The 12602-nt window shown below is 35.0% G+C and overlaps 1 protein-coding gene across 1 annotated transcript in view; it reads left to right on the top strand.

The window, feature by feature from the left end:
* Positions 1–11779, top strand: part of ARSB (arylsulfatase B) — a 66604-nt gene extending 54825 nt beyond the window's left edge. Inside the window, exons 7-8 of the mRNA XM_042875519.1 lie at positions 10656–10784; positions 11278–11779. Coding sequence (XP_042731453.1) covers positions 10656–10784; positions 11278–11543 — 395 coding nt within the window. The 3' untranslated portion in view covers positions 11544–11779. The remainder of the gene's footprint in view (positions 1–10655; positions 10785–11277) is intronic.
* The last annotated feature ends 823 nt before the right edge of the window (positions 11780–12602 follow it).

Below are 12602 nucleotides of genomic sequence, written 5' to 3'. Positions count from 1 at the left end.
TTCAGACCTGTACTTCTGCATTTAATTTTTGCCATAGTTATTTTTTTTGTTTTTATTTTTCCCTGTAGATTTTTTTTTCTCAAAAATACTAAACTTATATTGGCATAAAAAAATTACAAGTATAATAGATCAGATGTTGATCAGGACTTTAATATATATGTATTTATTGTGGATGGTGATGACTGTGGTATCACAGTGAGTATCCATAACGTTTTTTTTTTCTGTTTCCTCCATTTTCCCTTTCTCATTTCTTCATCTCTTCAGAAAATTCCTGTCATAGAGAGTTTTATATTCAGTAAATTCAGAGAAAATAAATAGTTAAGTTTCTTAAAATCGTATTTCTTATGAAAGAACAATTTTTATTTATGTTTATATATGTTTATATATGTTTATTTATGTTAATTTATTTATTAATAAATTAATAAATGTTAATTTATTTATTAACATTTATGGCATTAACTCTTATTCCTTAGTTAGGTCCCAAAATTTGCACTGTTTTAAAAATTAGTCTAAAAACATTCTTCTCAAAAGCTGAATTCTCACCAGGAGGCTTTAAAAGTTCCCTGCATTTTGTGGAAGATATTTCAGACACTAAAATTCACTAAAGAGATCAACCAAGACCTTTGCAGAGAATCGAACTGGTGAGATCCGCACTTATAGCCAGGGTTGATCGTATCCCACTTGACCATCCAGTGTGCACTGGATCCCAGGGCTGAATCAGTAGCAGGAGCAACATGTGTTCTGTTCATCCCATGACAGCAATATGCATTTTGCCAGAGGAAGTTAGAGGATTTCTTAAAATTCTGCCTGCTGTTTGCTTTTGCTTGCATTTTACTGTGAAAACTAAGCAACAGTCAACTTCAGAGAATCCAGTCTAGGAAGAAGTAATTTTTGTCACTAAGTTTTCATCTGATATTTTTAGTAAAATGCTTTAAATTTTTCAATGTATTGCCACCTAGAAAGCTCCTAATGCATCTGTGAGAAACACATCACGAAGTTTTCTGTTTAGGGACAAATAGGAGTTGAAATAGCTGCAAATGTTCTTCGTACCCAAACAAATGAGAATTGTTCCTGTAATTCAAATATTTTTTAAAATTCTGTGTACTGTAGAGGGACATGCATGTCCTTCATCAACTGCTATCACTTAATACAAGGCTCTGATATTCTCATACTGCTTTGCAGTGCAAGGTAGGCCAGCAGAAGGTGAGTCCTTCTCCTGAGGAACGTTTCTTCCAGACCTTGTTGCACATCTGCAGAATGGTAAAATGCATTGTATTTAAAACAGATTTTGCCTAGATAATCCTTACCTGTTTTTATGCAAAACTTTCATGCTTCTGTAACGTGAAAAGAGGAGAGAATTACCCCTCCAATTCCTCTTATAAATACATAAAGAACACCTGTGCGTTTGCATACTGTTGATATATATATATATATAGTATATATATGTATAAGAATATGTAAGTTCTAAATGTGTCTGTCAACTGGAAAAATATCAACTATGCATTTCTTATCTCTATAATGTTTTATTTGAAAACTTAATTACTCTTTTCTTGCAGGTGAGTGGTTAATTCATCTGATTAGTTTAAATAATTATTGAAATTACTACATTAGAAACAGCCAGGTTTTTCAGATAGTTGGAAGGAAATTGATTTACTATTTATTGATAGAAGTGAAATATGTAGTACTCTTGCTTCTCTCAGTACCATAACCATGGTCTAGTGTGTATATTAGATAATTAGATAAAAGCTTGACTCACATTTGGTGTATTATCTCCTGAAATTTAGGAGCAGAAAAAATGTAATGTAAAGCAAGTTGGTGCTTAATCCAAAAGTATAAAATGAATTCAAATAGAATGGAAATCCCAGCTTATACTTTTGAATCAGTCCATGGATTTGCACTTCTTCTGTTACGTGTGCGGCTGTACAGTGTGAAGAGTACAGCTTTCCAATTGCCAAAAAGACCTTCACTACATACTGATGATGTTCTTATGCTCCCATAAGAAGACTTCTTGTCACCTTCTGTCTGTTTTTCCTAGATCTAGCTACTTCCTTACCGGGAAGTACTGAAAGAGGTCTTGATTTTATTTCCAGTTACCATTCTGTTTTTATGACGTCAGATAGAGTTTCTGTTTCTGCATTGGATTGATCTGTAGAATAATTTGTTTAAGCAGCAAACCAAGTTGCCTGCAAATCAAGACCATGCTATTCTCAAAGAATATTTTGGATCTGTAAGTGCTAGAAAAACATGTTGATCATTAAGTTGAAATTTAGGAGACAGTAAAAAGTTAAGAATCTGATTCACATGGTGTATGCACTAAATTTGCATAAATTCATATATAAATTCAAAGCTTTATATATGAATTTGTTATGAGTGAAATCAAAATTACTCAAACCCATCTGAATACCCCATTACTGCCTTAAATGCTTAGCTTTAAGCTAAGCTTAAATGCTTACTTTCTCTTTTGTCAAACTAAGTATTTGCATGTATTATATGATGTATGAAACTTTTACATGTTTTCTCTTTCACATCTTGAAATTTCATGCAGTCTGTTGGGGAGTAACTCATGCTGAGAGGAAGGTCACAAAGTTCAAAACCTTTTTTTATTAACCAGGAATATTTGGGGCTGGAACTTGGGTCCCTAAAAACCCCAATGTTGGACTGGATTTTTTGGAAGTGAGAGACAATCTCTCATTCTGTCAGGTGCATCCCCAAGTGAATTTAACCCTTTGCTTCCAGATTCCCTTTATTAAAATTAGATATTAAATTGACCTGAGTCTTCTCTTTATTTACAGTTTACTGAAAAAATAAACTAGTTCATCGTTAAATGGACGTAGTTTTCTAATTGCCCTAGTGGACAAAGATAATGTATATAGCCTGTACTTGTGTGGAGCTTTCAGTGTGAGCTAAGAATTTTCTCCCTTAGGGAGGAAACTATTGGACAGTTGGAAAAATATTATCCAATAAAAGTCCTAAGATGTGATCATGGGAAGCAGTTCTGACCACAAAGAAGAATTATAATATGTGGCTTCCTGAGTTGTACTGCAGTGAAGTTACAGTTCATTTCTCCACTTTTTATTTCTCTTACTGATGGCACACTCCTATAAATAGTCAATTGTTTGGGTGCCTGCTAACTGAAGACTGATTTTCTTCTGTTGTTTTGGGTGAAGTGCTCTCTATTTAAAGGGCATCATGTAAGTAAATGTTTCAAATCCTGATAAAAGATTAAAATGATTTACATTAGAAAAGAAGGTGTGAGGTGCAAAACTTTGAAATTATTTTGATGGAGAGAGCAGAGAATGGTACTATAGCTGTTTACATAGCAATATATAGGGGCTATTGAATACAATACAGATTTATTGCATCATTAAAACAGTATGTTGATTTTAAACATAGCAGTGAACATACTGGAAAATATCCTCTCTCTGTTTGAGTTTCACATATAAGTGGTTTTTGGTCTGTGAGTCTCAGACTTCTGTCTGGGGATCTCCTCTGTGGTTTTTACAGGCTACTAATCAGATCACAAAAGGCAAGAAGGCATATGCATTGCCTTACTGTGAAAATAATATGAGTTATTGTTTGTTGGTTTTAAATTTTAGTGGTAATAGCCTGTGTGTTTTTTCCCAGTATTTTGTATAACTGTTAAGCATATTTCTACTCAGTAATGCGCAGACATGTTCACTTCTCTCTAGCAGAAACATTTTTACCAAATAAACTGTTTTTTTTTTTTTTAGTCACTCGGTATTTTAGAGTATAATCTTAACATAATACTAGAAAGGAAAAAAATATGTTAAAATTTGGTGTTGCAAGGTAAGAGTACCTTTTGAAATCTCATTTTCCTGGAGTGACTGACTTCAGTCACTTCACAAACTGTATGGACAGGATTGTACTGTTTTAAATGCAGTATCTATTTTAGTCATATGCAGAAGTACCGCTGTTCCCAAAAGCTGAGAAAGGGCAATACTGCTAGTGCTAGTTTCTTCAGTACAGTAGTTTCTCCTCTTCTGGCTGTATGATGAGGCTATATGTGTGATCCTTGCTCTAAAGGCATAATTGGTAGAATCTTACTGTGTGTGTCACAGTTACAGGTCAGTATGTATCTCTCCAGGTTGCACTGGCAGAAATACATCTGATATGACTTTAGGGAACGTGCTTTAGCAGGAGTGTTGGACTTGATGATCCCCAGAGGTCCCTTCAACCCCTGTAATTCTGTGATTCTGTGATCTTTGTGGGTCCTTTTCAAATTGGGATCCTGAGTTTAATTCTGTGTCTACAATCATGAGCAGAACCATCCAGCGTGTGTAATCCTCCTGAAAGGGATACACAAGACTCTCTTGCAGTGCTGTCCTAATTACAAATGTTGCTTGTTTAGTACTTACAAACAAAATGAAATTTCTTTTATTGTGCAACAGCAGAAGACTAAAAGGTCAGAGAGGTGCTGTAGCCATTCTGGTAACAATAAGCTGAAATACAACTAAGGGAAGTGATACAAAACCATGGAAATATTCCCTGAAGATTTTGGTGACTGAAAAAAAAAAAAAAAAGTAATTGCATTTGAGGGTGTAAACAAGATTGTTAAGAGAATGTAGTCTAGTCTAGTTGGGACATGGATGTTAATGGAAACAGGAAAGTATTAGTCAGGCAAATAATTTTATAATTTTGTAGCTCACCCATGTTTCAGAATGTTTGAGTTTTTCTTATTGTGGGTGTGTTCTGTGTAGTATTGCCATTTGGTGTTGTAAATGACATCTAGTCAGTTGTTGAAGAGGTTGGGTCCAGGTCCAGACTGAATATTGCACTGAATATGCTGACAGACAAAACTATTCAGCCTATGTGTTACCTTGGTATATCCTTTGTCAATTAGGAATTTGGTTAACATGACTGCATTTGGCTCAGCACCACACAAGATAGAAAAAAACCTTATTTTGCATATGCAGGGGATGGAAGGGTCTTGTCCTTGGAGTTCTTTAGAATATTTTATGTGAATTTAGGATTGCAGTTTCACACATGTATCACTTAATCTGTGTTAATAACATTTAAGTCTTGAAATGGAATAAACAAATAAATGGTAGAAGGAGTTGCATAGCCAAAAAAATGTTCTACTGAAATAAGTTTTGAGAACTACAGAGAAATTTTTTTAGTTACTAACATTATGTAACTGTTTATATAATATTGTAATAACATATAATAATACTAATACTAATAATACATTAGGAAGTATTACTTTTCAGAAAGGGTGGTCAGGCACTGGAATGGACTGCCCAGGGAGGTGGTGGAGTCACCGAGCCTGGGGGTGTTCAAGGAAAGGCTGGATGTTGTGTTGAGGGACATGGTTTAGTGGGAGCTATTGGTGATAGGTGAACGGTTGGACTGGATGATCTTGAAGGTCTTTTCCAACCTTGGTGATTCTATGATTCTATGATTCTATGATTCTAATATTATATAACATATATGACTGGAAGCATTATACACTGTAAACTGTGAAGGTTTCTGTAGATGCAAATTCTCAACTTTATAGATACCCATGTAGTATAATGCATGCAAACACTTGTGTGACAAGAAATGTTGATGATTTTTCTATGATCATATATTTCCTGCTTATGGTTGAATTTCTTACTGTATACAGAAATTTGATAGAATGCTGTTATTTCTCTGTTTTTCAATTCCTTGGCACAATATAGATAACTGCTTTAGTTTTTGCTTTACTGATGAAGAACTGAATATGTGAGTTTCTTTTGCTTCTGTTATCCATAAAGGGCCCTGATTGTATGTAGCTGCTTATAGATGAAAGCTTCTTTTACTGTGTAGTATATTGAAAAATTGTAGGGACGTGTGCTCTGCAGTCTGGCACTCATGTAGGTTGTTTAAATTACATCTTTCAGCAGAGTTCTGTTTCCCAAGTAATTAAGAAGTTAACATTTATCTGTCTGTATCCAATACCCTGTATTTCCTCCTTACATTCTAGTATCATAGACCATAGTGTACAGAAATGCCGCATAGAATATTATTTAGACCTCCAAATTTTGTGGTTGGTCTCTTGCAAAATGGTATGTTAGAATTCTCTGCTCTTTGGTCTTTTACCAACCAAGGGAACTTCTTATTCTCCACATGGGTAATTTTCATCATCTTAATCACAGATTGAAGACAGAATATTCTATTTTTATATGTACTATTTCTATCTCTGCATTTTAGAATTCTACCAGTTGAGTTAATATCCTTGCAAGAGGGAAAAAGGAGAGCTATGGGAATGCTTATTGAATTTCTACAAGTATCATATCTCTGTATATGTATACAATATAACTCCGTATATATATTCACTTTTTAAAATTTCAGATGGAAATTTACAAACAATCTTATTCCTTTTTATGACTAATAATTAGAGAGCACATTCTAAATTAATTTACTCTTCTATACATTTATTAAATGTAGTGAAATGTTTTCAACTAATACACATACTAGACAAAGTTAAAGAAGTAGAAAGTTCAGACTTCATTGTTTTTTTCTTGCAAATTTATGTGGTACCAGTGTTGATTATTGTGAAATCTTTTTTTTTTTTTTTTTTTTAAAACAGATTATATCAATTGAGTATCTGAAATATTTCCATTGTAAAGTAGAAATAAGAAGACTGAAATGTTGTGGTTTTAGAGCAAAGTTGCTGACTGGCCTGAATTTTCCAACGTAGCTGTCAAGTACTGTGTTGCAGTGGCATTTTCTTATTGTTGCTTTCTTGACATGGCTTACATTGGACACTTTTTTTTTTAACTTTTAATAATTTTTTTTTTAGTGGCTATTCTTGACTGAATATTAAGTGTTCAATGAAATGCCAGTGATATCAACTAAACTTATCAGGAGCATCATGAGACTTAGAAAATATACAAATTTATAGACTCTGTAGAGAGCTTCTGATAAGACACTTGAAGTTGTAAAATTTAGTAAAACTGAATCAATCATTCTTTTTTAAATGCCAGTGTGTAGGAAAGAGTGTATGAGAGCAAGTACGTGAACATTTTTCTATTGCATATCCTCACAACCTGCAGCAAGCGAATGGAGCTCCTGATTTTTACATTGTGTTTTGGTCTTTAATAATCCTTGATAGACTGATCTGCAGTTTTTGAACATTTTTCTATCCCTCAACACAAGTAAATTTTTGGCATCCGTAGCATCCCTTGGAAAGGAGTTCCAGTGCTGAGTTGTGTTTGTGATGAGGAAGTACATCCTATTGTTTATTTTGAATAAGCTGCCTCATAATTTGTTTGGTGCCCTATGTTATGAGAGAACAGTATTTCTTCCTTACTCAATCTGTGATTACTACCTTGTGTCATATTTCTGTGCTGTTTCTCTTTGGGGATGAAAGCCCTATTTTTGTAGTCATTCATATAGTTATTCCATCATAGGTTTAATCTGGCACAGAACCATGATTTTAGGTCATGAACTGCTTTTGTGGACAGTGGGGATTGGCCACCTCAATTCATTTTAGAATCTGACTTGAAATCAGTTTTCAGGCTGTTGAGACTAAGTATGGTTTTGAAATATGACATGAACTCCAAAGTCACTTATCCAAGGGCAGCATTTTCTGAAGTAGTTGTTGTTTTTTTTTTTTCTTCAGAGATATAAATGCTACTTGAGTTTTGAATACTTTTTTTGGTTACCTATGACTTCAAACAGAACAATGTAACACTTAGATCAATTTGTGGTAGTATTAAATGTTTAAAAATGAACAGAATACCGCTGCTTTCCTAAATAATAAAAGTTTTTATCATTTTCTATCAGTGCCCTTAAATATAGCAGGTGGTATAAGGTCACAAATTGGGCTTCAGGAAAGAGAGGCTTAAGCTGGTAAATAAGAAAAATGATAGTGAAAGCTGTAGGATTTGTTTTAAGTGAAAGCTAAGCTTTAGTATTCCATTAGCTATTGATACAGTGGTGAGCAAATGGCAAAAAATAAAATGTTTAGCCTCTGCACAAGAAAAGCATCATATGTTAGATATATAAGCCTGTGAAGGAAGTGGGCATGTAAGGGTAGACTTGGATCCATAAAAAGCATCTGCCCTCCGTATGCTGAATTAGTCCATGGGCCTGTAGCTACTGCCAAGTCGACCATGCTAAAAGAAAGAAGAAAAGAAAAAAAATCAGACTTCAAAACCAATCTAGAGCGAGTGCAGAGAATAGCTTTTTGGATGCTTAAGGAACAAATGGTTCATCTTTCAAACAAATCAAAAAGAACGTGACTTATTTAATCTATTGACTTAGAAAAGGAGTGTCTGTAAAATTTATATGGCAGAAGAAGACTGCCTAATTTTGCATTTCAGCTGCAGTTGCAAAAGCTGGAGAATGAGGGCAGAGCTGGAAATTTAACAGCTGGGATGAGAAATTCAGTCAAATGCAACAGGGGGGGAACGTTCTTGCTTAAAGTGAAAATCATGTGGTGGAAACACTATTCATATCAAGCAGTGTTTTCTAAGTACTTTATCTGGTGCTTATATAATGTAATAAACTGGCAGTTTTATAAATATTCTGTGTAGGGCTCATTCAAACCATCACCAGTCTGTTCTCTGTTGCCAGTATATCTGACAGAAGTTGACTGTTATTGCCTATGAAGTAATTTGCTTAGTTGAATAATAGACTGCACATCTCTTTGGCACAAGATAAGAGTATAAAAATGGGAGTGTCAATGTGACTGACAGGGTTCTATTTATAATAGCTCAACATGAATGCATTTATCTTTTCCTCATCAGTAAATTTTGCTCAAAGATAATACTACATCAAACAAATTCAACTCTGAGCTGTGGTAAAAGCATTTCTTAGTTCAGGATTAGTTTGGTTTCATCACCTATATTTTTGCAAGGTATATTTAAAATGCAATCTTTCATACTGTTTATTTGAAGTATTTTAAATCATTTATATTGTGCAGTGCTGTTGCTTCATGCACTGTAACAGTCAGAAGCATATTCTGGATGCTAAACCTTTAGATGAGAAATGTAGACTTTAATAATCTTTCTGTTAGACCATGTACTTTTGAGATGTAATGTTTAAAAAACATAGCTGTGTTTTTTGATCTGCTAGATGTCCTTTGTTGCACTCTTTAAATAAGTGAAAGGCGAAGATGAGTTTTTCCATTAGCAAATTGGTATGACAGAATAATATGTGGTGTAATGATGTGGAAAAGCAGCCAATATAAATCGTCAGACTGTTTTTGTCTGATAGGGGCATCACATGACTGCATTAGATTTATGTTCCAGAAGAGATTCTTTAGGTTATTTTTACAATTTTTTCTATTGCTTATATAGTATTTTTTTTTTTTTGAAAGGAGGCATGGTGCTTTTTTGTTTCCATCAACTTCAGTATTTCACGATGTAAGCTAAGCTCAGCCCTCCTTAATCTGTGCGTGCAAATTCTAAACATGTTTTATGGCCTTATTTATCCAGGAACATTATACAAATCTGATGTAAACAGAGAATTTGGGTACTTGCAAGAAATGTTTATTAAGAGAAAACTAAGTAATGGTATGATGCCCAGTAATAAACCAGAAACATAGCAGGACCTTCACAAAAATAAAAACAGAGAAATTATTATATCCAGTCATTTCCTTTTCAAATGTTTTTAGAATCCTCTAGCATTACTTCTGATTGGATTGCACATGGCCACTACGCCTCTCATAAATTGCTCTTTTTATTACAAAGACAGAAATCTGTCAAGTCCTTTGAATTCCCCAAATTGGTTGAAAGTATCTCTTTAAAAATGCTAGAAATCCAAAATCGTTTCTGTCCTCTCCTCATGTCTTGTTTCTATTCCAATTACAGTCTTGCTGTATAATAGTTCTTTCGTAAGCAGGTATCGGCTGGTAGAATTGTTGAAAATTCTTAGATTTTTTGTAAACATGGCTTTCTTGTGAAAGCCAATATGCAAGATGGCTGAAGATTTGGGTCCGCCGGGAGTGTCTGAATCTTTCCTTGTTCCAGTACGGAACTTGTCTCCTTATCCTTAGTGTATACGTGTACATTTTTTGTTCTGAGCTACATGTAAAGAACATATAAATATGCCTCTTGAGAGGGAATGAGTGCATAGATAAAATTTGAAAGTTTGCTGCAGTTCTGGATTATGGGGTCATGTCATAAGCTAATTTTTCTACCAAAGACTCCATGAAGACATGCTTCACAGACTCTCAGTGTTCTGCCATAGATGTTGACAGATGTACATCTGTCTGAATGTAACCAGTCATTCCACAGAATCGGCTCTCTTGTGTGTGGATACAGGTTGAGATCTAGCTTGCTTTCTGGAGTGATCCAACAGAATTAGCAGTAATAGCACTTATCCTGGAGTCTTCTAAGTCCTATGAGCAAATTTAGCATCTACAACTCTTAGAGTAAGCGTTCATATAAGATAAACATATGATATCTGTGTATGAGATGAGTCCTGTTGTCTGGACTCAGAAGTTACTTTCTCTATAGAAATCAGAGCACTTTCTGGACTGCAGTTTAAGTTCCAAGAGTTAAATATCTCCAGTGAATTTTTAGCATGGATCTTTGTATGTACATATGACAAATTCTGTATTCAATATGTAGAAATAAATGAATCATACTGCTTTGCTTTCCATCAGAATTCTAAACATGACTTCATTTATATGCTATGTACATAACTTAATTTACTATTTCATTAAGGTTTTGGCATTGGCAACAGGACATCTTTACCACAGATCAATTCTTTTCCGTTGGGTAGTACACTTTTCAATATCTCCATGCATGCAGCAATCCGTCATGGAAAATGGAAGTTACTAACTGGATACCCAGGTAACAAGTAACTCATTCTTGTACCTAGTGTTGTATCTACCCCCCATCCCAAACAGTTTTTTTCTGTTTAATATATTACCATTTCTTTTATTTATTCTGCTAGCTTTTCAGGATTTTGGTCAGATGCACAAATCTAGAAGGGGCATTCTAAAATCCAATCATATTCTTTCATTTTGGAAGTAAGTTTTATGCATTTGACCTCCTCAGGTCTGGAAAAACTATCAACAAGAAAGTCCATGAAATTGTTTGATTTGAAATTCAGCAACATGCAAGTTTTTGAATCTCAATGGTGCAGGGCTTTTTTTGTACAAATAGAACTTATATATAAGTAGCTTGGAATAGAGAGGTTCTGGTGCTGGGCTAGCAGTGCAGCTACAGTCACCGGCCAGCAACTTATCAGGGGAACCTGGAGATTTCCTCGTTTACAGTATAACTCTGCCTCTCCACTGCTGCTCTGTATCTGAGAATTAACTATCTGTTTCTGTTTCTGTAGGCTGCGGTCATTGGTTTCCTCCACCATCTTTGTTCAGTGAGTCACAGATTCAGTCATATGATCCACCAACGAAGAGACTTTGGCTGTTTGATATTGTTCGTGACCCTGAAGAGAAATATGAGTTATCTGAAAAACATCCTCATGTGGTGAAAAAGCTGCTCTCACGTCTTCAGTACTATTATAAACGTTCAGTGCCTGTGTTCTATCCTGATGAGGATCCCCAGTGTGATCCAGCAGCAACTGGGGTCTGGGGCCCTTGGGCGTAGTGCACAGCACTGTATCCTGTAAAACATAGCTGCAGTAGTGTTTGATTTGTGGACTTCAGAATCCTAGTCACATCTGTCTTACCTTGTTACACTGTTGCTAAGTGTGAACTCATTCTCTGCTCATTCTCTTAAAGAATGAGAACTCTTAAAATATGGTCAGAATCCTATTTCAGTCCTTCCCACTCTCTCCTTCCCAGTTATTGTTTGTGAAATATTGATAAAAATATAAATCTGTTGTTCGAGTATTCTTTTTTAACATTATGCCCTTAAAGCAGAAAGTAAAATGTTGCTTCCTTCTCTGGAAGGGATTACTTTTGTTAAAAAGCTGCAGTGAGTCACGGCAGCAGAAATTTTCAGAATTCTCCTGTGGAATAAACAGACTTTTTTGTTTCATGTTTACTCAGGAGACAAATTTTATTGAAAGCTGTTCAAAATAAATAAATAAATAAAACATCAGTTGACATTACAACCTTTGCCTTTACATACATACATCTCTATCTAGAAAAGACTAAAGGAAGAATTCTGAGAGTAAGGAAAAAACCTTCAAACTCTTTTATAATACAAAAGCAAAATCATGAATTCCTGTCCATTGTTAACACTGAGAGTAGTGTTCAGCTAGAAGGCAGAGCTGGCAGGCAGAAAGGCCTTGACAGGCTGAAGGAAATGCTGAACCAAAAAAGTTAGAAAGTATAGCACTTGAGGTGGAATAACCCCATGCCGGTTTGCTTGTCTCTGAGTTGACAGAAGACATTTTTGTGGAAATGAACCTGGGTGTTCTACTGGAAAATAAACTGAAAAGGAGTTGCCACATTCTTGGTCAAGAAGACCAATCAGTTGTTTGTCTATATGGGCATGAATGTACCCAGCACATGAAGAGAAGTGTTTATTCTTCTCTGCTCAGCAGAGTATTTTGGGTCTCCCTGTGCGTGGGATATAGTGCCATACTTAAGGGCCAGGAACATGATCATTTGGAGGAGAACAATATGATCATTTGGAGAAGAACAAATAAGGAGGGGTTAAAGGAATGGGTTACCTTAGACTGAAGAGGAGGGTAAGGGG

The sequence above is a fragment of the Lagopus leucura genome, unplaced genomic scaffold, assembly GCF_019238085.1.
Source record: "Lagopus leucura isolate 7727_CA_CO unplaced genomic scaffold, USGS_WTPT01 Super-Scaffold_100014, whole genome shotgun sequence".
NCBI classification, from domain to species: Eukaryota; Metazoa; Chordata; class Aves; order Galliformes; family Phasianidae; genus Lagopus; species Lagopus leucura.
The sequence above is the reverse complement of the archived record's forward strand: the minus strand, read 5'-3'. Positions and strand labels throughout refer to the sequence as shown.